At 40.0% G+C, this 26,622-nt stretch overlaps 1 protein-coding gene across 6 annotated transcripts; it reads right to left on the bottom strand.

Annotated features, from left to right (window-relative positions):
• Window positions 1–71: 71 nt before the first annotated feature.
• ptgs1 (prostaglandin-endoperoxide synthase 1) lies at window positions 72–22,216 on the bottom strand. 6 transcript variants are annotated; one of them, XR_003692557.1, is made up of 12 exons: window positions 20,543–20,680; window positions 20,375–20,452; window positions 11,897–12,013; window positions 11,215–11,355; window positions 9,740–9,883; window positions 8,972–9,153; window positions 8,801–8,884; window positions 7,564–7,810; window positions 6,600–6,886; window positions 1,654–1,801; window positions 520–1,300; window positions 72–474 (listed from the first exon to the last, which is right to left on the bottom strand). XR_003692557.1 is itself a non-coding variant. In XM_028577700.1 (12 exons), the coding sequence occupies exons 2-12, from the start codon at window positions 20,547–20,549 to the stop codon at window positions 951–953; spliced, it is 1,785 nt and encodes a 594-aa protein (XP_028433501.1). In that variant the 5' UTR covers window positions 20,550–20,579; window positions 22,159–22,216; the 3' UTR covers window positions 72–950. The 6 variants fall into 6 exon arrangements, 5 of the variants coding, with proteins under 5 accessions (XP_028433501.1, XP_028433504.1, XP_028433503.1 ...); XM_028577700.1 differs by adding an exon at window positions 22,159–22,216 and having other exon boundaries at window positions 72–1,300; window positions 20,543–20,579; XM_028577703.1 differs by lacking the exons at window positions 20,375–20,452; window positions 20,543–20,680 and adding an exon at window positions 19,817–19,958 and having other exon boundaries at window positions 72–1,300.
• Window positions 22,217–26,622: the final 4,406 nt, after the last annotated feature.

Here is a 26,622-nt window from a genome sequence, read left to right as displayed (position 1 = left end):
AACTTAACTGGCAAAGTCAGCATTCAATTCAATTTTATTATTAAGAGTTATCTCATGACACTTTACAGATGTTTATTACAGGATTACAGATGGGCTGTTGTCTGCCAGTGCTGGTTGGGGGTGTGATGCACAGTGGCAATTATATTCACAATAAAGATAATTGAACTATGACGTAGTCGTTGTTGTAGTAGCTCATGGCGTAACAGGGCACTGCAGGGCCTATCAGGGTGTAGTAGGGCATAGCATGACATAGCAGGACGTAGCAGGGCACTTCAGGGCGTAACTGGACGTAGCACAGCATTGCAGGGCACCTAGCAGGACCATGGCAACAGCTGCGACCATGATTTAGGTGCCATCCTAATCCAAGGAAAACTGTGGGGAGAGAAAACATGAGGGCTCCGGGTATGTGGGAAGCCAGTGAGGGATCTAGTCCTTGTTGTTACAGTACAGAGTTGGACTGTTTAAATCTGCACCCTTGCCTCATGCAAGATGAGTCACTGTTGAGCAAAGCACTTAAACCCCCAATGCCCCAGTGGAGTGGCCAACTTTTAATTTTGAATTGCAACATTTTCTTTTGTACAGATTATAAACATTGACTGAATGTAATTTTGACCTAAACGACATGGGTTTCTCCTAATATGCAACAATAATAACTGTCTGCAGATCATTACTTCTTATAATTCATGAACTATTTCTTACTTTTATTTTTGGCAATTTAAAATACAGTGAATTCATTATCTTCTTTGAACAGGTCATCTGTACAGTAATGCAATTTAATTGTTGGTCTTCAAGAAGATATAGCGATACAATAAGCAATCATTAGCAAATGAAAATACTTCTCCGAGGTCTAGAGGAATTTTCATTCTCTGGAAATTATGGAATTTGTCAGCTGTATTTTCTGGAGGTAGACCTGCTTAAATGCAAACTATGTCATTCACTCATAAAACTCATTAAAGTTCAGTGGGTGATTTTCTTGGTTTTGTGTCCTCCTCTTTTCGTGGAACATGAAAGTCCACGTATGGACACCACTTGGTGTTGAGGCACACCAGTTTCTTCAGAGTGGAAGTTTTGACGATATTGAAGCCCGTCTCTCCCCCAAAGGTGCTGGGCTTCCAGTACTCAGGGGAGCAGATGGGATTTCCCAGCAGGCCTTTCAGGGAAAATGGAGCACCCATCTCCACCATACTCTCACCAAATAGGCTGTTAGGACGTGTTTTCTCCAGCAGGACGCCGGGGTAGAGCTCCAGAGCATCTATGTCACCATAGAGCTCCTCTAAACCTCTGGCCATCTCTATGTCATCTGTTTGGAAAAGAGAAAACGGCTGTTAATTAACTCAGAGATTGTTATTCATACCCTTACTATTATCTTATTATGTTACAATGTGGAATGTGTAAATGTGGTTTTCCTTTACCCACTTCAAAAGATAGTTTGCTAAACAAATTTCACTTATTTAAAGTATATCTACTGTTTTATGTTTTGTGCTAAAGCTCGAAAAGTGTATATAAATACAACTATTATTTTAATCCAATTTAAATTAGCTTGAAGTCAAAATTGCTCTATTAACAAATATACACGTGCAACAGAGTTTTGCAAGGGGGGAATACAAAACATTTTCAGAACCAAGTTTTAGTTACAATATTATTCCTGCTTACCAGTAAATTCATAAAAAGATGTGTATGGCTTCAGGTTAAACTTCTTCCTGTATTCATTAAAGGGCTGCACACGTGTTGCTCGAGACTCTCTGATGACCATTTCTGCCACTTTGAGCACTACTGCATGAGAGTTGTGACCTCCACCTATCTGAAACACAGACAAAGAAGTTACTGCAATGTTATTTAATGAACTGTTAATGATAATACCGTCAGCCAGATGTCGAACAAACGTGTAGCCTGGCAGGCAACAACACTTAAAGCTATAGTGCATAGTTTCTGTCGCCCCCATGAGGAATTATAAGTAATGACAACAACACTGTCGGTGCGTCCACATGATACAAGCCTTCCGTGATTGCGCACAGCCCCCACCCCTCCTTCACGCAGTTGCTAGTATGCAAGGACATGGAGGATTTAACAAAACATGATGGACTCTTCAGAAGAGGCAATTATTTTCTGGGTAGGAAAGTCACCGGACGACACTATCTTCTGAGCATAGCCATACAGAGAAAAACAGAGAGGGTTGTTTGGAGCTGATAGTCAGTGTTGGGAGTAACGGTGTTTAAGTATAACGGCGTTACTAACGGCATTACTAATTAATTACTTTTCCCATCGTTGCAACCAGAGGTGGGTAGTAACGAGTTACATTTACTCCGTTACATTTACTTGAGTAAGCTTTTGAAAAAATTATACTTCCAGGAGTAGTTTTAAATCACTATACTTTTTACTTTTACTTGAGTAGATTTGTGAAGAAGAAACTGTACTCTTACTCCGCTACATTAGGCTACAATGAGCTCGTTACTTTTCTTTTTACCTCTTTGGTATTCTACGCGTCATTGTTTTTATCCCCCACGTACGCCTCATTTTAATGTTTTATTTTGACAGAGAGAGAGACTTCCGCTAAAGGCTCTACCACGTGGCTGTGTTTCACCAATCAAACGTAGTTGTGCAGTCTCGTCACGTGACCATACTCAATCTCATCGGCGGGACGGGTTAGCTTTACAGTCGCAGCAATGCACAGCAATGCAGACACAAATGAGGAGGAACACCCCAGAGGCCAGATCAACATGTCCTGGAATTTATTTCAGTTACCCGGCTTCACCTCACCTAACAACCGCGGTCCCGCAAGCTGTGTCACGACCACTGACATATATAACGGTGGTTAACAACTAGTTCAATCAACCCAGGGTTTCCCAATCGGCGGAACAGCCGCGCATGTTCACATAAAAGAGGCAATGTTTGCATAACATGACCAATAGCCACATATTTTACATAAGAAGAGCAGACTATAATTCTACATAAATATGAAGAACACAGACACGGTTTTACAGACAAAACGCAATACAGTCGCTGCTTCCTAAAACAGGAGGACAGCTGGTAAACAAAAAAATAGGCGACGCTGTAGATGCGTAGGCTAGCCTACATCACAACGCTTACCAATATCACTTCCCCATCAGTCAGGCACAACATCTGACCATAATTACACTTGTGCTTTCCATAAACTGCCGTTGCTTTAGTCTATTATTTCAGTTGCAACCCTGGCAGTGGAAGCGATCGTGAGAGCAAATAAAAAATATAAAAAACATAATTCAAACCACTGTGCGCATTGGCGACACACGGCTCAAGAAGCCGACAAATAGCCGATATGTAATTCCCTCCCATTAAAATCTATATATTTCATAAATATACCCATCAGGGAATGTTACTCAGTACTCAGTTACTCAACAGTTACTCAGTACTTGAGTAGTTTTTTTCACCAAGTACTTTTTTACTCTTACTCAAGTAATTATTTGGATGACTACTTTTTACTTTTACTTGAGTCATATTATTCTGAAGTAACAGTACTTTTACTTGAGTAAAATTTTTGGCTGCTCTACCCACCTGCTGCTGCAAACCAAACCCCAAATGCAGCTAGCGTGAGCTCCAGCGAAGGAGACGGAGCCACTCTGTTAAAACAAGCAACGCTCGATTTTTCGGGTCAGCAACATCTTTGACGTTAAAGATGTTATAGAACGTAATAACGTTATAGAACATAAAAAATAAAGTCAGTTAATTTGCTAGGTAAATAACTAATTACTTTTACAATGTGGTAACTGAGTTACTAACTCAGTTACTTTTTGGGAGAAGTAATTTGTAACTGTAACTAATTACTTTTTTAAAGTAAGATGACCAACACTGCTGATAGTCTTAATTAGCTTTGTAGCAACTCATTTGGCAATGACTTGAATGTAACGGACGTTCATTAAAGGTGCTCTAAGCGATATTGGGTGACGGCACTTCTTGTTGACGTTCAAAGTATTTTCAAACAAAATGAGGCTAGCTCGCCCCTCCCTCCTCCTCATCCTGTCCCCTCTCCCTCCCTTACGTGCTTCCACGCACTAACCCCCCCAAGCCCCACCCCCAAATCCTTGATGGTTATTGGCTGGAACGCTGGAAGACTGTTTGTTATGTTTCGTGGTGCAGGTTGGCACAGTTTGTTTTTGTTGCCATTTATGGAGCCTGGGCTGTCTACAGAGACCGCATGTTTTTACAGTGTGTTCAGGGGACAGGCAGCTCGCAGATAGCATTTGCTGTATGTGACAAAAATGTTGTAGCCTAAAAAACGTGTGACATCTCTTAGAGCACCTTTAATATCAAAAAGTTAAGCACTAAAGCTTTAACACTTAATTCTCAGCAAAACGAAATGAAGAGTTGCATTCACATGATGCTGCTGACAGATAATTGAGAATAGTATCTGTAATTTTATTTTAGGAAGTGATTGTAAGGGGACATCTGCTTTAATGTGGATGAATTAAGTGGTTTAGTTCTTACATGGTAAATACAGTACGTGTCCTGTCTCATGTTTCACCATCACTGTGGACTGCACCAGAGATCCTCTGACAGACATACATTCCTGAGCAGATAGTCATTTATGCAATTAAAGCTAGAGCAGACGAGTCATGTAAAAGCGTTTTCTTATATAATATGTTCTGTCTTTATTTAGAGGTTTATGGTATATATTATATGTCCGTTATCTTTGGGGCGAGTTAAGCTACTCTGAAATGTCATAATTTGCTATGTGATTGGTATTATTATCAATATTTGCATCCAGGGGGTTAGAGGTGTTTGATAACAAGGTTTTATGTATCAGTGAAGACATCTTGCAAATGCAACCACCAAGAGTCAAAGACTTCCTGTCATCTATCTATGTATCTACTGTGTCTACTTCAGTGATGGCAAGGCAAGGCAAGGCAGCTTTATTTATATAGCACATTTCAGCAACAGGGCAATTCAAAGTGCTTTACATAAAACATTAAAGAGCAGTTAGAAAACAATTAAAAAACAATAATAAACAACTTAAAAACATTAAAAGACAAGAATAAAATTGATAGTGCAGTATAATAATAAAAGTTACAGTGCAGTATAAGAAATTAAAGTTAATAAAATAGATTATTTAAAGAAAAGCAACATCAAAAAGATAGGTCTTTAGCTTAGATTTAAAAGAACTGAGAGTTGCAGCGGACCTACAGGTTTCTGGGAGTTTGTTCCAGATATGTGGAGCATAAAAACTGAACGCTGCTTCCCCCTGTTTAGTTCTGACTCCGGGGACAACAAGTAGACCTGTCCCAGACGACCTGAGAGGTCTGGGTGGGTCATAATGTAGTAACAGATCAGAAATGTATTTTGGCCCTAAACCGTTTAGTGATGTATAAACCAGTAAAAGTATTTTGAAATCAATTCTTTGAGGCACTGGAAGTATTCAGACCCTTTACCTAAGTAAAAGTTGCCATACAACAATGTATAAATATTACATTACAAGTAAAAGTGCTATTCAAAATCCTACTTAAGTAGAAGTACAAAAGCATCTTCAGCAAAATGTACTTAAAGTATCAAAAGTACATCTGTAGATCTGAAAAGAAAGTAGATCTGCAGAAGAATTAACCTTGCCTGACATATTATTATGAATTACATTATCTTGTTGTTTTTTTTTAAAGATAATTTTTTCGGCATTTTAGGCCTTTATTTCCACAGGACAGATGAAGACATGAAAGGGGAGAGAGAGGGAATGAAATGAAGCAAAGGACCGCAGGTCAGAGTCGAACACACACACACACACACACACACACACACACATACACATACACATACACATACACATACACATACACACACACACACACACACACACACACACACACACACACACACACACACACACACACATCTTTTAATACTGATGCCTAAATGCATAAGTATTAATGGAAGTATTAATATTTTATTGATGTAGCTGGTCGAGGTGGAGCTAGTTTTAAATACTTTATATACAGCTGGATTTTTTGTCCAGTGGTTCTCAGGGACAGGCCGCTTCAAAATGTCACATGACAAATCTGAGGGAACGTTAGATTATTAAATGGGCAGGAAAGAAGACAAAAAAACAAGCTTGATTACACAAATATGTACTTTACTTCTTTGGACTTTTCTCTAACCTTTTTTTTGTAAATGTTGGATCATTTCACCTCTTTGGGACTTGAGCAGTTATTTAAATGAAACCATCTGAGAAGTTAGATAAATATCTGAAGCATAACAAGGGGACTCAACTGCCTCTTTTGTCAGGGGTCAAAAGCCAAATAGGTTGGAAACATCTGGTCAATAAACAATGCATTTTATAAACTCATCGTATGTGTTTTATGTAAAATCTTAATTTGAAAAGTACCTAGTAGGCTAACTATAGCTGAAACATAAATGTAGTGGAGTGAAAAGTACAATATTTGCCTCTAAAATGTGGTGACGTAGAAGTATAAAGTAACATGTAAATACTCAAGTAAAGTACAAGTACATCAAAGTGTACTTAAGTACAGTACTTGACGACTGTTAACTTTACATCCATAAAAGCAACAATGCTAACAAAACTGCATTTGTAACTCTAACACTGGATTATAGTATACAATCAGAAGACGGTACTTATCTACCTGTCCTGCAGGTTGTTGGGAGAAGGCATCAACTAGTTTCTCCACCCCATAGTGCATGATGAGGGAGGTGTTGTAAATAAACTGGGAGTACGGGATTTCATCTCCGTCGATGAGGAAGCTGTCAGGCATCAGTGGATGCCAGTGGTAGAGGTGGCAGAACTCCAGAGCGATGCGGTTGCTGTACTGGAAACGTACGCTGAAGAGCAGGGCGGGATCAAACTTCAGTTTCAGCAGGTAACCACTCAGATGCTGCACGTACTCTTCGATTATAATGTTGAGGATCTCTCCTGGGGGACAAAAACAAATGTCATCACTTCATGTCACACACAGAGGAAAACTTTAATTGAAATAAAAAACATTTAAAGAAACTTCAAGATGGAAATTTGAACTGTTAATTTGTGCATACAATTAGAGATGCAACAGGGAATCAATTAGTTGATTGACTAAAGTTAATAGGCAACTATTTTGGCAATCGACTAATCATGCAAGTCATTTTTTAAACAAAAATGCCAAAAGTGTGATAGTTCCAAGGTCTCAAATGGTAGAATGAACTGCTTTTCTTGGTCTTAAATTATAATAAATGAAATATTATTGGGATTTGGACTGTTGGTCAGACAAAACAAGACATTTGATGAAGTAATTTTTTCACAGTTTTCTAATGTTTTATACACCAAACAATTAATTGATTGATCGATCGAGAAAATAATCTGCAGATTAATCAATAACCAAAACAATTGTAAGTCTAAAAACAATTTTACTTACTATGTGGACTGTACTGAAAAAAAGAAATCTGTAAAGATCCATTTTTAAGATATTATTTTACAAATCTATTATTGGTCAAAAACCTGTTAAAAGTGGTCGATATACTGTAGGTTGAAATGCTCCAATCTGTCTAAGAGAAAGAAGATTTGCAGATCCTGACACCATCTTTGTACTTAAACTGTAAACCTATCTAGGTTCTCACCAATGATGATGAGTCTGGTGGTCTGGAAGAGCTGCTCATCGTCCCAGGTGGGATGTTCTGCCTTCAGGATGTCACAGACTCTGTTATGCTCCCTCAGCCATATGGTGGCGTACATGGTGAGGCCCGGCAGGAGGCCAAATACCTCATGACCAGTGACCAGACGCTTCTCTGGGGGGAAGTGTTCAGGATACACCATGTGCACAGGGACCTCAGATACAGTAGGGGGGTACATCTCACCATGTATCAACTGTCAACAAACAAAAGCATGTATAAGCAAAGTTTTTAAACCTTTTTATTCTTTCATGATAATTCATGTGCACAGGGATCTCTGATACAGTAGGAGGGTACATCTCACAAAATAGTAATCCACATTTGAGAGAAGTATTTTGAAGGTTTGATTCTGAGCTATTTAAACTTTTAAATACCCCGTTTGCTCTACTATTTCTTCATAAATGTACATTCTTGACATAGTTGGCTTTGTTGTACAAAGTAAAAGTAGCAGACTTCTCTTATTTATGAGACAACATCTTCAAGCTTTAAGATGAAGATAGTTTGAGGAAGTTCCCTCTCAAACATTGATCTATAGCACTCAGACACGCTGATCTTTCTACACTTTAATTTTCAAATGTAGCTTTCAAGTTTTGCTGCTCCTATTGTCATATGCTTGTTTTTATTGTTTTGTTTTATTTCCTGTTTCTATGTATTGCACTATGGCCCCAGGGGCGAAATATTACATTTTTGCTTTTTGCATAACCTGTAAGGATACGAATGACAATAAACTTGAAAGTGTAACTTCATCACTAACATGTCAAAGGCACGATAATGTGCTGTCAAAGTGAGTGTTAGGATTGTCTCTCTTTAACAACTTTATCACTATCACGGCTGTCTGGAGACTATACCATAGCATTCTCAGAAGTCAGTGTGACAGAGGAAGTAAAAGTTGTTCAAGGCTGACACCCTTTAGATATGCAAGAAACATCTGGTGGTTTATGAAATACCACAATACAAAGCCTTTAGAAACGTTTGTGTAATATCATGCAGAGTTAGTCTATTCGTTTTTTTTTCATGACTGAAATAACATGAAATATGACTTATTGTGAAATACGCTAGATTAGTTAGATGAGACGATTGATACCGTTCCTCAGTACAGACATGAGAGTGATATCGATGTCCTCATCTAACTCTCTGCAAAAAAGCAAATAAACGCATTCCCCAAAATGACAAGCTTCTTTATTACCTGATATTTTAGCTTTCCATCTTTATGAAGCCGGAGTTGAAGCTGTCGCATCAGGTTGTCTCCATAGATATTGCTCGCATCTACCTAGTGTGAGAAAAATACTTAAATTTGGCAAAACATTCAAAAATCTAACTAAAAAAATAATTATGAAAAAGACAGTATGCATCTCACCCCATGGCCTAAAGCCTTAGTGAAACCATCTTCAACTTCCTTGTTTGTCTTGAAAAACTGGTGGGTGAAGTGTTGGGCCATGAAGGCAAACATCAGGTTGGTTCCCTGAGGATCTGGCTTGAATTTTTTTCTCTTAAAAAACCTCTCGGTCAACACTTTGGGATCAGGAAGATCAGGTTTACCTGTAGAGAAAGAAACATTTAAAGGTCCCATGACATGGTGCTCTTTGGATGCTTTTATAAATAATACTGTATCTGAAGTCTCTTTCCCGAAATTCAGCCTTGGTGCAGAATTACAGCAACTAGAGCCAGTCCCACATTGAGCTTTCCTTAGGATGTGCCATTTCTGTGTCTGTAGCTATTGAGGATGAGAGAGGCGGGGCAAGGTGGAGGGTTGTGGTGTGGCCTTGACCAACTGCCACTCTGCTCGTTTGAAAGCTATGATGTCTCTCTCTCATGGGTGGGCCAAATTCTCTGGGTGGGCAAAGCAGAGAAAGGGGAGGTAACCTTGTTCCTTATGACCTCATAAGAAGCAAGATTCCAGATCAACCCATTTGAGCTTTCATTTTCTCAAAGGCAGAGCAGGATACCCAGGGCTCGGTTTACACCTCTCGCCATTTCTAGCCAATGGGGGACCATAGGCAGGCTAGGGGGAGTCATATTAATGTTAAAACACCTCATAAAGTGAAATTTGCATGCCATGGGGCCTTTAAAGATTTCCTCAGTAGCACAATTGTCTGTGTATATACTGTAGTTGTGCAGGTCTCACCTTTAGTTCCCATCGGCAAAGGGCAGTCTTCAGGTACAGGAGGGAGGAGACGGGTGTAGTAGGAGATGTTGTAGTAGGACTCCCAATTGAGGTATCCATATTTAGAATTGTAGGTTGGAGGGCTTGGAATAAGGTCGCTTCTGACTTTGGGAGAAAGTGACAATATGTAGTTCACAACAACTGTCTTTTTTTGTATATTTTTGTATGTTTGCTGATTCAGTGGAATGAACTAGCATGTTTGGACACCTAATTAATCCATGTGTAAGTACCCAGCCTACAAGTACCAAGTACCACAGCATACAACCTCCCTTAGTATAGCCACTGTAATTCTGTAAAGTGTTCTTGGGTTTCATGAAAAGGCGCTATATAAATAAAAGTTATTATTATTATTATTATTATTATTATTATTATTATTACCCTGTAAGTACATGGATAAGGCTGGCGATATACAATATGTATCTTATTGTCAACAAATCCCATGAAACGAAGGAATTGATCCTACTTGCATGCTACGAGCTAGAAAGCCTGATATAACTTATTATTCTGTTCTACTGGGCTCTATTGGTGTCCAAAATCTATTACAGACACATCTAGCCACATTTTTGCAAGACAATGAACCAGAAGTTGTAGAGAAATTCTATTCAGCCCACATACACTGTCCTGCAGCTGAAAATACCCACTAGCACACCAAATGTGTATTCCCAAACTGAGACAGACTGACAAATCTTTTCTTTTCATGTAATTTGTTGACAATAATTAAAGTATGGAATAACGCCAGACTTCATCTTTAACTCTGCTCTGAGTTTGCGTTTGCTTGCAGGGAATACAACAGCACAAAGTGAGAGCATGCAACTTTGAAAATGTTTAGCAAAAGAAATCTTGATGCTCATTTAATTCTAGTAACTCAGCTCCTTTTTTGTGGGTTTAAATACACTTTTATTTGCAGTCACAAATCTTGCATGCTCTCAAAACTTCAACTTCTGATGCATTTAAAAACTAGACTTTCAGATTCATCAACTTTTGTGTTGTCTCAATAGTTTTTGTCTACACACACACACACACACACACACACACACACACACACACACACACACACACACACACACACCTACATAAAAACAGTTTTGTGTCTATAGATGAGGCAAACCCATTCTGACCCCTCTTCCTTGCTTCTGACATAGAGTAAGACTACCCTTACCCCACCAGGCCTTATCTAAAACAGCCTTGACCTCAGTAATATACTTATTAAAATGTGTCTCTGCCTTTAAATACACCAAGGCTGATAAAACCAGAACTCCAGCCAATATCGTGTGCCCAAATACATATTGTGAACATAAATATCAGAGAAAAACTAAAACAATATTAGCTGTTGTTTTATCTTCTGTGGCCTGTGGTCTGTTGGATTCTGCCAATTGTGTGACTTGTTTGAAGGTTGTAGTTTTTTGTTTTTTTTTACCTTAAACCTTTTCACCTACCCGTCAGCACTAATCTCATGAATGTGTCACGCAGGAAAGAGCTGTTGACAATGTCCCAGAACCACTGGAAGTGGGTGAGGATAAAGTGAACCGTCGCAGGCCTCGGCTTCAGCATGAGACGAACTCTGGTCCAGAGCTCCGCTACACACAAAGATCAAAAATAAATATTCTTTGTACCACTTCTAATAAAGCAAGGGTTTATAAATTGTGACTAATGTAAATACATAATGTATGAATGCTTTAAAGATCACTTATATACATTAATGAGAAAATTGTTTGTGTTGCCATGTTGGCTGGTGTTTATCCTCCTTCAAAATGACATGTGCTTTATGTTTTTAGTTCTTTAGTTTAGGATAGATCCAATTGACTGTTTGACCTCTGACCTTCTGGAAGCATAATGTATTTATTAACAATGTCTACATATTTACAACTATACTTTATCTATTATTGTTAAAATGCTTTAATCATGTTAATTATCAGTTTTTTTAAACAAAATAGGAGGAGAATTAGAGTGCATGAGATTATGGTTAGCGTAGTAGGGTAACTTTAGGGTTAATTTCCCACAATGTTACATTAAAGTAGTACTTGAGCTAACAGGGTTACTTGGAGCTTTTGAATGAACCCACACCCAGATGCCGACACACAGATTTATGTCGAAAATGTTCAATTTTGCTGCACTTACGAACAGTACAGTTGACTCCATAGAAGCCTGTGCGAGTGCAGTCACATTCGTAGCGGTCTGCACCAAATCTCACACACACTCCTGAGTTCTGACAAGGGTAGTAACAACAGGGATTCACTGCAAATGAGGAAAAAGATCATCTTATTTTTTCTGAATGAATAATTGTTATAATGTAGCTCCAGCTGAACTAAATGACGGATAGTACAGGTGGTGTAATGACTCAGCACAATACTGAAACACAGGCAACTTGAATTCATTTAAATATAATTTTGTGTGTGTGTGTGTGTGTGTGTGTGTGTTGATTCATACATGTCCCATAAATCTTACACTTTAAAGCTAAAACAAAACTGAAACTTGTTTTAACCCACATTACAACTACCCCAAAGATGTAGCCAGCGATGCTTCACCCTCCCTCATTAACCCCACTTCCACCGAAAAGTCTCTTTACAGGAAATGTTAAATAGATTAGGACTTCCCTGCTTCTGGGTAACAAGCTGCTGCTACCCCACTGCAACCCCTCCCCCATATCTTTAACACTCGCCGTATTGTGGCTTCCTGTCCTCCCTTCATACTTGCAGAAGTTCAATAAGATAATCAGACACTGCAGCTTTGTCTTCCTCATTTAGCGGTTAATGAGAGGATAGATAAGCATGCCCACCCTACATGAACGAAAAATAGAGGAGATGATCAAGATGGTGCCGTGGACGGCGGCCTCGGGGTTGTGCTCTCTAGTACTTTTTTTTTGTCTTTGTTCATTTGTTCAGCTTTCAGCTGGCACTCTCTGATGCGTATGTCCGTTTCTGTGTATGTACTTTGAGTGCATCAAAAAGCATGAGTCAAATTCACGGATGCAGATAAACATTTAGATTGAGTTACTTATAAAGTAGAATATATGCAAAATTAGTCTACTTCTGAACTCAATTATTGTGTAAATCTAACATATACAGGTTGACTACTTTACCGTCCCACTTTTTCAAACTATTTACCTATGGTATGATCTCAATTAAACTCTTTAAGCTGCCCTGCACCAAAGTCTACATACATTGTGGCTTAAATTGAAATAGTGTTTTTATCCATACATCCATTCAGGGATAGAGTCAATCCAAGAATGCACTGGAAAACAAAACAGGGTAAAAAGGAAATACCATGGACTTGTCACAAGGCAGTACATGAAATAAAATGTAATACATCAAAATTCGTCATCACAAAAATCACAAAAATATGTGTAAAATCCAGTTATTAGTTTTTAAGTTTTTTTTTGTTTAGTTTAGACTTTTATTTGTCCCCGTAGGGCAATTGGTTCTGCAGCAAGACATAAACACAGGACAGTCACAAATGCACAAAACTATATAAAAATACTTAATGTTAAAAACTCTGTAAACAACAGAGAAATTAAGAAGATATATATGACCATATGTTAAAGGAACCATATGTTAAAAGGAACATCTAACAATATTCCTCCTAAAAATATTATAGCAACATTTCCATAAAAATTTCCTTGATAATCACCATTTCATCAACAACATCATCACCATCAGTCAATACGTATTTTAATAACCCCATCACTATTTAATAGTTATAGTCTCTCTACTCTTCCGGGCTGAGTTTAGAAAAGAGATAGCTGTCGGGACGAATGAGTGCTTATATCTATTGCTCTTTACTGGAGGTAATCTAAACCGAGACCCAGAAGGTAAGCTCTGAAACTCTGAATGAAGGGGATGGGAGCTATCAGAGATAACTGCATTGGCCTTCCTAACTACCTGTCTATTATACAGGTCAGTGAGGCTACACTGCTGGACACCTATAATTTTACTGCTGACGTTCACTATATTGGAAAGAACAGTTTTGGCCTTGACAATGAGATTACCATACCAGCAGATTACTGAGAATGTTAGTACAGACTCAATGTATGATTTATAAAAGAGGGTCATAAGGGTCTTATCGACGCAAAATTTTGACAGTTTGCAAAGACAAAACAGTCTTTGTGGGCCTTTTTTGCAAAGCATCTCAGCGTTAGAATTAAAATGTAACTTATTGTCGATCAAACTGCCTAGATACTTGTATGTTTCTACGAATCCCACCCTCTGCCCCTTGATGGTAATGTTCTGTGGAGTCGATGACTTGCGCCTAAAATCAATCAGCATATCCTTTGTCTTTTCTACATTTAGTTGAAGGAATGCCCTATCACACCAGAGCACAAAATCATCCAAAACAGGGCCATGATCACTTTCCTCATTAGAGAGGAGACTGACAATAGCAGAATCATCTGCAAATTTTAAAATTAATATATTTTCATGCTAACTACGGCAATCATCCGAATAAAGAATATAAAGGAGTGGTGAGAGGACACACCCCTGAGGAGACCCCGTGGACAATGACATCTCCTCCGACAAGCAACCATTTACCCTTACTCTCTGAGTTCTATCTGTTAAAAAGTCAAGAATCCATCCCACAATATTAAAATCAAGGTCAAAGTTCTTTAAGAGCTTATCAACTAAAATATGTGGTTGGATTGTATAAAAAGCCGATAAAAAAAATCAACAAATAAAATCCTTGCATGTGTTTTACTCCCTTCAAGATGTTTAAATAGCATATTTAACAGAGTGGTAGTGGCATCATCTACCCCTCGCTTAGCCCTATAAGCGAACTGTAGTGGATCAAGGAGTCTCTGATTTTGTGAGAACGACTTTTTTAACCAGTTTTTCAAAACACTTCATGACTAAGGAGGTCAGAGCAACCGGCCTAAAGTCATTTAATACTTTTGGATGATTTTGTTTGGCTACCGGAATGACCGTAGACTGTTTCCATATGTCCGGCACTCTCTGTTGCTCTAGAGACAACTGAAAAATATAATTAAAAATTGGACTTAATTGCTCTGCACAAGAAATGAGCAGGCGACTGCCTATATTGTCCGGACCAGGGCTTCTTCCAGCTCTAGAGTGTTTAAACATATTGACCACAGCTTGTTCATCAAAGAAAGGAACAAAACCATTTCCAGATAAATGTGATTTCTGTTATAAAATAACATTCTTAAAATTTGAGGTATCAAACCTCAAATAAAACTTGTTTAGCTCCGTTGCAAGTAGACTGTCACAACTAAAACCTTCCAGCACGACCTTAACATTCTTTTCACTGCTGGTGCCAATAACAGTTTTCATACCATCCCAGGCTGAACGCAAGTTTCTACCACCAAAATCTTTCTCTATTTTTCCTTTATAACCCTGTTTTGCTCTCCTTATTTCACTTCTTATTTCCTTTTTGAACTTGTTCAATTCTAAGAAGTTACCTTCCCTAAATGCCTAACTCTTTCTGTTTAATAACAACTTAAGTGATGTTCTTACCCATGGCTTATTGTTTGTGTATACCTGTACAGTTTTATCAGGGATTACATTATCAACACAGTAAGAAGCATAACAGCTGACAACGTCTGTAAGATCATTAATGTTGGTACATGACTCCTTAAACATGCCCCAATCGGTGCAGTCAAAACAGCCCTGCAAGCTCAGGATGACTTCCTCAGTCCAGTTCTTAACACGTTTAGTGAGAGTTTTACCCCTCCTTAAGGCCGTGCGGTACGACGGGATGAGCTGGACGCAGTTGTGGTCAGCCCCGCCCAGCGGGGGAAGAGGGAGAGCTTTATATGCGCCTTTAATAGAACCATAACACAGGTCCAGTGACTTATTTTGTCTGGTCGGGCACGTAACATATTGATAAAAGTCTCTCAAACATTTCTTCAGCGAACAATGGTTAAAATCACCAAGGACAAAGACAGGTGCTTCGTGCGATATTCCTTGCAATCTTTACTCTGAGGCTTTATCCGCATTAGATGGATGGATATACACAACTGTCACAAATATTTGGGGAAACTCCCGGGGCAAGTATGGGGGGGGCGCAAGGACACTGACAATAGTTCAACGTTTTTAGTGCACAAACTTTCTCTGGCAAGAACATTTTTACAATATCTTTGGTTCACATATAGGCAAACCCCCGGCCCCCACCTTGCGACATTCCAGTAATACTTGCGTCTCGGTCCAGGCGCACAGGTGCCCCAAAACCATCAATAACCAGATCCGAGTCCAAGACATTTCCCGAAAGCCATGTCTCTGTAATTGCCAGTAAACACGCATCTCTAAATTCATGCTGAAAACGTACATGAGCTTGCAGCTCATCAGTTTTATTTCGAAGTGACTGGGCATTTGATAGAATAATAGAAGGCAGAGGGATCCGGGAGAGAGATTGTTTTCTCAATCTTTGGAGTACGCCACCTTGCTTTCCTCGCTTCCTGGTCCTGCGGGGTGGCTCACCGGTAAATCCCCCTTTTCCTTTCCCTCTCGATTGATCGGTGAAACAGTTTAGATCAGGGAAGATTAAATCCGAGGGAGGGTTACCGACCTGAAAGTTGCTCCACTCCAAGAGAAAGTAGTGATGGGACAACCGACTCTTTTACGAGAGTCGGTTCAAGCGGACGGTTGTTGGTTGGCCTACCGAGTTAATAGATTCGGTCACCGGTTCGCGTGCCCTCGGCGGCGGTGGCGGCGGGGGGTGATCCCGTTTAACTATCTATCAAGATAACATTACGTGTATTTGTATGTGATATAGGCCTAATACTTTCCCCTTGGTAGTATAGCATATGAATTTCCATGAACACAATTCTAAAATGCACGAGACATAAAGGCTTCTGCTATCGGTTGATAACTCAAACTTGCCGAGAACCTAGACACCCGTTTGATTACATGACTCATGCATTAGGCACGGTTACAGTCTTGTTCAGTAGTCTGGTGCACAGGTCTCCTGGTGACAGCCTACCTATCACGTAACAAACATTTAACTTAACATAACTACTAAGATAACATGACGTGCATTTGTATGTGATATCCATCAATAATGTAATCTATTAATTTGTATGTACACAATCATCTAAGATGCACGAGAAATAAAGGCTTCTGCTATCGGTTGATAAGTCAAACTTGCCGAGAACCTAGACACCCGTTTGAATATAGACTCGTGCAGTACCCTCGGTTACGGTCCTTACGGTCTCGTTCAGTAGCCTGGTGCGCGGTCTCCTTGTGACAGCCTAGCCTAGCTACCACGTAGCAACATTCACTTCTCTAACATTTAACTTAACATAACTACCAAAATAACATTTGTGTATTTGTATGTGATGTACTGTACTTCCCCATCGATAATGTGTGAATTGCCGTGAACACAATCCTCTAAGATGCACCAGAAACAAGGCTTGGTAATAACTCAAACTTGCCGAGAACCAAGACACCGCTTGATTACATTAGAGTCGAGCGGGCCGGCAGGTTGCACGGTTACATTAGAGTCGATCGGGCCGGCCGGTTGCACGGTTACATTAGACTTGAGCGGGCCGGCCGGTTGCACGGTTACATTAAAGTCGATCGGGCCGGCCGGTTGCATGGTTACATTAGAGTCGAGAGGGCCGGCAGGTTGCACGGTTACATTAGAGTCGATCGGACCGGCCGGTTCCGCGGTTACATTAGAGTCGAGCGGGCCGGCCGGTTGCACGGTCACATTAGAGTCGAGCGGGCCGGCCGGTTGCACGGTTACATTAGAGTCGATCGGGCCGCCCGGTTGCACGGTTACATTAGAGTCGATCGGGCCGGCTGGTTGCACGGTTACATTAGAGTCGAGTGGGCCAGCCGGTTGCACGGTTACATTCAGTCTCGTTCGGGTCTAGGCATTAGTAGCTCATTTCCTGATTGATTCTAGCACCACCACTCCAGTCCAGCGGACGCGCTAATGAGCTAGATTACAACACACACAGTAGCAGAAGAATACCAGCTACACAACGGCCAACCACTGACATATATATAATGCCAACGGCACGAATGAAGTAAAAGAAAAAAACAGGAGTGAGTTGGTTCATTGACGTATGGCACTCGATTCTCCCGGCTCAGTGACACGAGTCGGGAACCGAAGGAGACTGTCGTGTGACTCTAACGTGTGGATTGACTACACCGTCGCAGTGTACATCGTAGTTGATAAGTACGCCGCCACACCTAGCGTCGTCGCCAGACGTGCCCCTCCCCCCTAAAAAAAAAATTGATTGAGTGAATTCAAGTTCAATATACAGTAAGACTATAGCCTATAGGTTTAAAAGTATTTCAATTCATTCAATATATGTTCCAGGCCCTTTAGCCATTATACAAGTTGCTCTAAAAGTAGCCTACTGACAGTATAAAAATAATACGATGAATTAAATTGTAGTATCTCATCAGCTTATGTGACCTGCGCACCGTTGGAAGAATGCGTAACTCTAACATTGATTGAACATCGGCGCCATCTACTGGATCATTGGCACTAATTGCCTTACTGATTATAAGCTTAATAGATCTATTTACATTTAACTTTATGTACGTGTGTGTATGTATGCATGTATATTCTTTATTATATACAACTTATATATGTAGTTTACATAGTAGTGAAACCTTCATGTTTAAAGTTACCTTGTTTATCTTTGTTTTTAGCCATAACGTTATGTCTGTTTCGGTGTTGAAAGCAACACCTAGCCAGACTCAAATTCCCTTGTGTTTACACTTACATGGCCAATAAAGCAGTTTCTGATAAAAATCCGAAATATACTGTAAGTTCTTTATTTAGTATCTTTGCAGAGACCCCCAATTAAAAAAAATTCGATTTGAGTCAAAGGCACCACGGTCTCGCTGTGTGGGCTGGCTCTCTGTTCTTTATCTAGCTAGTTGGCCTAGCTAAGACCAGCCAAATCACTGACTTATTTATTATGTAATGGGTAAATGTCAATCAAGCACCTTCATATTTGTTTTAACGTTGAATACCCTTAATAGTTAATTTGTTTGTATTTTTTGAGTGAATTGACGTTCATTTTGGGTAACAAGTGGACGCAACTATCACTAAGGCTGCAAGCTCCCTGCAAGTTATTTTTATGATTTTGATCATATATCTTGTGACTATACCTTCGTTACGGTCCTAAGGAGGCATAAGACAGTTGCTGATTGTTGTTGATTTTGGTTAAATATGCCAAAATGCTATTTTATTTATGATTGTTGTTCAAACGGCATCTGTCTCTTGTTGCCATGGAGACATTTAGTGTTCATTCAGCAGTTTAATACTTTTTTTATAAGCATGATGATATTATTAGCCACACATTATGAGTAACACATAAGAACCAGAAAGTAAGCAAAAGAACACTAACAAAATGTGAAACTAAACAATGACAATATACTTCACTCTAGTTCAATATTAGGGGAAAAGTCACCCTGACGACGTAGACGTCTTTAGATAGTGAAGGCGTGTGTTTCACACGTTTGTAAGGCGACGTACTTAGTTTAGACGTCTTTAGTAGGTGTAAATTTGATGGGAATTCTAAACTTACGCCGTCGCCACGTCGCCGCCGGAAAATGTTTGTACATGTACTCGCCGCCTAGTCGCCGCTGGTCTCTCGTCTGCAATCCCTATTAAATCAATTCCAAAATTCCACACGGTTTGGCGACTACGGGGAGGGTAACCTGCTCTTTCTCTTTCTCCTGGTTATCCTTTGAATGACACAATCCACTCGCCATAGGTCAGTTCGTCAACACTAAGAGAAAGTCCCTGCTGTATCGGACATGCGCTGGGTTGGGCAACTCATTCAGAGTCTACGCCGTCCACAACAAAAACAAAGTGGTCCACTCCATGCTATTTGTGTCCCAATAAACAGCATAGGATCATAAATTCCTTCTCATTCTCTCAGGCCGTTCCCATTTAGTGCAACAAGAGATAAACAAACAATAAACAACGTAACATAAGACAAAACGTGCCTCGCTGCACGAGCATGCGCCCCCTATATTTCTCTATTTATTACATACAGCTTCTCACTTCTCCCAGGCCATGGAACTGTCATTTTCCATCCATCCACCAGATACACTCAGACTCTCCCACCTGTTCCTGTGTCTCACATCCACCTGCTCAACCTGTTTCCACTTTGCCTCATCAGCCCTGCAGGATATAACCGGCCCCACTTTCACTCATTCCCTGTCGGACTGTCAATGTTGCTTCGTGCCTTGCTTTCTCTTAACCCTGAAATGTGGGAAATGTACATCTACCTGCCTTTAAGCGTATGTGTGTTTTCACCGTAGACAGTATAAAAGGTTTTTGTTTCTTCAATAAATGACTGAACTTTTCTTTCTTTTTTTTTTAGGCCTGGATTTGCCTGACACCTTTGTGATTTTTGTGATTGAATAATATACATCAGGAGTCAACAGAAGCACATTAAAATGAAGGTCACAATTCAGGCCATCAGAAATTCTGCCCCTACTTGGCCTGGAAATGTAACAATATATGCAGCATCACCCAGTTTTAAAACATAGAGAATATATATAACAAAAGAAAATATTTTTTTTGTATAATTAGCCAATTACATCCTACCAAACCAAATTCTCAAATGATTAGTCTGAACTATAAAGATGTGCTGTGATGGGGAAAAGAAAACGTGCTTACCAACACCTGAGTCACCAGCACATGATGAACTCTCCAGCAGCAACAGGTTGAAAAACCAGATGGAGAAGATCCTAAACTCTATGAAAGTTAAAACAGTTGAATATTATCTGGGTGTAAAAACATCATATTCCGTCAGCAGGTGTTTAGTTAAATAATGTGAGGACTCACCTTTCATGATTTCCACACCTGGGTCGTTCTGTGAGGGCTCAAAATTAAATTAGAGTTGTTTAAAAAGGTTTTGGTTTACAGTGTTATTCTGTTTCTCAAAAGTAATTTCAGACACATGGGTTGGCTACTTTCTGCACAACAACCCATAGGCCTGCTACTAATATCTATAACACGAATGGGTGGCGTTTCCTCTACTTCCTCCATTTAGTCTGCAGTAGATTTTAAAGAAAGCCTGCTGCAACTGGATATGCAAACTAAATAATTTGGAATTGATCATTTTTAACAAGAACCGGTGGGCAAATTGTTCTCAGGATAATGGTGAGACCCATGTGTGTACAAATTTGAAAATAATGAAAATTATTGGTTCTTATGTGTCATTCAAATCATTACAGTGAAAGGAAACATGAAATGATGCTAAAGGACGATTTCAAATAGCTTTATCTCCACCTGCTGGCAAATTTATGTAACATCTAAGGCCCCTCATACATACGCTACTCACAAAAAGTTAGGGATATCTGGCTTTCGGGTGAAATCTATGGAAAATGTAAAAATTTCAAGCTACAGTGGTATTATATCATAAAAGTAGTGCATTTAAGTAGAAGCATGCAATGGTGATTTCCTCATCTCAAAAAATGTTGAAATTGAAACAAAAGCCAACAACAGTGGTGGGTATACCACAACAAAAAATGTCAATGTCTCAATAACTTGTCCACAAGTCGAGTTATTGTCTGCTGAGGCATGGTATCCCTTGAAGGGCGGCCCTCAGGTCATTGAGGTTCTGGGGTACAGAGTTACGGGCTGACTCAACTGATCCCATAGGTGGGATTCAGGTCTGGAGAAAGTGCAGGCCACTCCATTTGAGGTATCCCAGTCTCCAGCAGCCGTTCCCTACTAATGATACAACCTCGACAAGCTGGAGCATTGTCGTCCATGAAGATGAAATTAGGCCTGTGTTGTTCATGCAGGGTTACAATGACTGGATTAATGATGTTATTCAGGTAGTATGGGCTTGTCACTGTACCATTCAGAAAGTGTAGGGCAGCTGTGTATTGACTGGACACACATGTCCACACTGTAACACCACCACCACCAAAGGGTCACAACCATAGATGTCACAACAACAGTGGCTGATGCATAGCGCTCTCCTTGCCGTCTCCAACAATGTTGGCGGCCATCATTTCGGCTCAACGTGAATCGACTTTCATCAGAGAACAGCACTGAGGCCCACTGGTCCCTCGTCCAGCAAGACGATGACGCCTGTGCCTGGTGGTGTGGTCAGGTACCCTTGCAGGTCGTCTAGCACGCAGACCACGTTGATGTAAAAGGTTTCGAATGGTGTGACGTTACAATTGGGTGCTGTTGTTTAATTAATATCGATGGTGCGTTGCTGTGTAGAGAGGAATCTGCCGACACTGTTTCTTGATTATAAAAGATAATGTATGCCAGATGTGTTCTGTGGCCAGTTCCTGTGGCCCTTTTCCTATAGAAGTATTCCCCGAAAGTAGAGTAAAGTTCATCACTTCTAGCTTACATATAGATAGTTCAGATATGGCCTAAATACAAATTATAGAATGATCAGATAAAATAGGATGACAATACACCTCAGTGCCTCTCACCTTCCTTAAATGTGCCTGGAGTTGAGTTGTTCATCTGGTTCTGCAGGGCACTGTTCACAATGAAGCGGTCATCAGTGTGGGATGTGGCCAATGGGCATCTACTTCTATGCCTTTCTGTGACTCTTTCAGTTTCCTTTATCTCTGTTGCAACCTGCTGATGACACTCTGTGACACTCTAAGCTCAGTGGCCACTTCGTCTGAGAACATCCTGTTTGAAGCCTCGCAATGTCGAGGTACTGTTGATCAATTGTTAGGTGTTGTCTTGGTCTCATGATGTCAAAATGTGAACAGCATGATGAGGAGGAATGTTTAAATACCAATTCTAATTGAACCAGGAAATGTATTGGTCGATTCATGGATCAAACACTTGTTGTGAATTTTGCCATTTGTTAGAGAACAGCAAGTTGTGCAGAAAGTACGAAACATTGAACTGTTGGACATGCGCAATCACCTGTAAAGGTTATAGTTGATTTTAGGTTAATCCTGAAATTTCCCCCAAAAGCCGAATATCCCTGACTTTTTGTGAGTAGTATGTGTACTAAATATCCCCAGAACCCGTAAATAACACAGAGACACTGACACTGATTGGAAATTGTTCCTAGTAAATATGTTTTGTGTTTTTAAGGGAATAAGGGGGGGAGAGACACAGGAACAAAGGCTGTCTTCTTTAAAAAAAAAAAAAAAAAAAACAATGCAGTTGAGTTGCCAGGTTCTGATCTCCTTTCCACGGAGACATTATCTGAGTCAAACTGATGTGAGATTTTTGCCTGTTGAAGTAATTTCCTGCATACTGTAGCAATTTTAGGACTAGCTTGTCTACATGAAGATAATTCAAATCTTGACCAAAACATGTTCAGCCAATTCTTTTAAACTTTACAGACCTCACCTTAGCTCTCTCTGAAGACGCAGTTTGTTACTGAATCTGTTGTTTCCAACAAAAACGAGTTCACACTGGCTTTGCAAAATTTTCAAAAAAATCTTCTAAACCTCTGATAAAAAATATAATGTTGTCATGCTTAATTAAACATCAGAAGCTGATCCGTCTTGATCCGTCTTGCCGAAACAAAAACCAGTGAACAGCAGTGAAAAGGTTTATTTTCCATGTCCTGTCATCTTCAAGGAGTGTACAGTATACAGTGTACAGTATGTACAGTATCTGTCGTGGTTCACATACAAACTAAGAGCTCAGCTTTTTGTCACCCTTGGGTCACATTGTATTATCTGCCAAGTTTGGTCAGCATGTGTTATGCTCCCAAAACTGTGCTGCCCATCTTAAAATCTTCTTCCAAAAGACTCAAATCTAATCTAATCTAAAGAAGATACAATTATATTTAAGAAAATGTTAGTTAAAAAATGTTTAACGTGTTTGAAAATATGTATCTATGTATTTTTTGACAGATCATTTTAGTAAATTAAGGAAAATATTTCTACAGTGTCTAGTGAGTGTTGGGGTGTAGAAATCATGGATGTATGAGAAGGTAGAGATGGTGATGTAGGGTGTGTGTGAGTACAGTGGGAGTTTGTAAACTTATTGTAAATTAAGTGCAAATGAGCATATCTAGAAAATACTCATAATACATTTTTTTTGACTGTCCTCTCCTGAAAAACAACTTCATAAGTCATTTGTACAATCAGCAATTACGACCTATATTTACGTTTTATTCTTAGGTCGTGGCGCCCTCTAGTGGTCGTAGTAATTATGATGGGAGCAAAGACAATTCTGAAAAGAAAAACACAAAATAACACCCCAAATCCCAGAAAATGTGATTATATGGGCACTTTAAAGTTTCACAGTGGGAAACCTAGTGGACTGAAGGATATCCATCCAACGGATCTTCAGTATACCAACCAACCTCTGCAGCTTTAAACTGTATTTGAATTACATTTTGTTTCCTAGACATGATTGATATGAAAAAGAATGAGAGGCATCAGGAACTAATTATCAAATCATCATTTCCCGCCTTACAAGTGCCTGAAAAGGACTCGTATCTGCGCAGGGCTCGTAGACTTGCTGCTGGTTGCCATGGTGCTGTTGGCTCAGGCTGCAGAGCGAGGCTCGCTGCTTCCTACAGCACTCCTGGTAATTGAGATCAGATGCTCCTTTGAGTGGAACCTGGACTGGGAGTAACCTGGAAGCATTTATTTTATGGAGAAGATGTTTAGTTAAGCCATGCTCCCGCTCTAAATGAGCCTCGGCCCGACTCTGATGATGAATACGATTGGTGAAAGCACTGAAGGCTGGTTCCTGACTTCTTCCTTACCCCCCCGGATCGGGTTACAGATTAGCAGACTTCCTGTCCAGTTGAGGAACGGGGCGACCCAATTGACGAAGGGAGAGGGGAGAGGCGATAGGCGTGCTGGGGAGGGCATTGTGGGTTTTCTTAGATGGGGTTTCTGAATGATCCACACAGCGCTGGGTCCTTAAACAGCCAACCAGGTATCATTTGTTAAACCTGTTAGAAGATTATAAAGGAGGACAGACCTCCCCTGGAGTCAGCTGGTGGTCCACTTATAGGCAGTGGTGGAAAGTAACATTTACTCAACTATACAGTACTTAAAGCTGCTCTAGTCAATATTTTATATAACCAATGCATTAAATGACTATGTGTAACGTGAACGGTGTCTCTCCTAGTGACAAACCGACAGAGAATTCTCATCTGACTCTGCAGTGCCCCTGTTTATGAAGCTTTTTAGTCACAATAAGCTTTTTTGTTTTGTTGTCCGGCATAAAAAACTAAACTTGGCTCTGCCAGCCATAGCATATCATCATGATGACAGTACAGTACATGAGGTAGAAAAAATATCTGCTTCTTAAGATACCTCCTTATTATTTCTTTATTTCATAAATCAGTTAGAGTCAGTGGTGGAAGAAAATACTCACCTTTGACTCAAGTAAAAGTAGAAATTCCACAGTGTAGAAATACTAGTAATATAGTGTTAAAATATACTTAAAGTGCCAAAAATAGTCAAAGTACTCACTATGCCCATTTTATAATAATGGATGTTATATTATTGGATCATAATTACTGATGCATTAATGTCTAACCATCACTAATGTTGCATCTGGTAAAGGTGAGGCTACTTTTAATGTAATGCCAGGGGTCTTAATCCATAAAAATACATCATAAACACATTTTTGGACACATTTGGATTTTAGCAAAGTAGCTTGTAACTAAACCTGTCGAAATAAAATGTAGTGGAGTGAAAAGTAGTATTCTCGTCTGAAATGTAGTGGATTAGTGCTATGAAATAAAATAAAATGGAAATACTTAAGTAAAGTACCTCAAAATTGTGTTTAAATTAGACTTCATGTACTCAGTTATATCCCACCAGAGTTTTGATGTTGGCTCATATAGCCTACCGTTTAGTATCAGTCAATGGGTCGACATATTGTACTGTGAGCTGGGTTCAGGTGTCCACAGTGCTCAGACCTTTTACACAACATGCTGCAAGTGATCTGAGATCTGTGGGAGGAGCGAGACTCTGACTCATTCATCAGCTGTCAGAGAGCTGGCACAGTTCTCCATAGAAAAACACAGTCCCCTCACTATAATGTATAGTCAATCTACACACACAACGCATCTTAAGTGTTCATGGTTTCAAGCCCGTAGGGTCTGGCCCTCGAAAGTTAAGGGTGCATGAAACACAAACAATCATAGCTATTTATACATCCACGTGGCACTTGACCAGAAGCTACCATTGGTCTTAAAATTAATAAATTCATAATGTGCCACTATGTGCACTTTCTGCTTTATCACACACACTCCTGCTGAACGACCACAGTTACTCTTATCAAAACAAACAATGAGGGAGTCCTGGTTATGCTCCAGGTTATAGATCCTTTCCAGCACTCTTTTGCTAAAACACCCCTCTGTTTCCTGTCCCACCTTCTACACTTCCCCCGGCCGTTAAGAGTGCAAGCGTGCCCAGCACCAGCCACCTCTTCTTGACACAGCTCGACTGCGCTGCTCTACACGCGGAGTTGCTAGGATCAACAGAGTGTCAGGATATTGCAGTCGGCATCAAACTAAACACACAAGGCATCCTGCACAAGTAATCTCCACATTTGAGCCTATTTGATGTGACAGTTTAAACACTTGAACTCAGAGCTGGCCTGTCGGGGGGTGGGGGAGGTGGTGTTGGAGGAGGTTGGGTGGTACCGTGTGTGGGGTGTGCATCTACTGACCTAAAGGGTTTTCCGTGATTAGGAGCCTGGTTCACCTTTGATTGCTCCGGGTCACTGCAGGTGAGTGCGAGTGCTCGGAAGGAGGTAATTTTCCTTCTGGAGTTGGTTACCTGATTGGGTAAGTAGCTGATCTTTGACATTGACCTGAGTCCTCAGACATATCTGAGGGAAAGAGCTAGATCCTGATCAGAGGCAAGAGCAGGGCTCAATTAAAATCACACAGAGATTCAAGTCGGGGCGCCTGGGTAGCTCACCTGGTAGAGCAGGCACCCATCTAT

Source organism: Perca flavescens, chromosome 5, assembly GCF_004354835.1.
Source record: "Perca flavescens isolate YP-PL-M2 chromosome 5, PFLA_1.0, whole genome shotgun sequence".
Taxonomy (NCBI): Eukaryota; Metazoa; Chordata; class Actinopteri; order Perciformes; family Percidae; genus Perca; species Perca flavescens.
This window is presented reverse-complemented; position numbering and strand designations above follow the sequence as displayed.

Excerpts from the sequence above, each read along its gene's own strand:
- ptgs1 (XM_028577700.1), bottom strand. Across the intron at positions 12,014-20,374 it reads TGCTGGTGACTCAGGTGTTG|TGAATCCCTGTTGTTACTAC; the intron begins GTAAGCACGTTT and ends CCTCATTTGCAG. Across the intron at positions 6,887-7,563 it reads CACCAGACTCATCATCATTG|GAGAGATCCTCAACATTATA; the intron begins GTGAGAACCTAG and ends TTTGTCCCCCAG.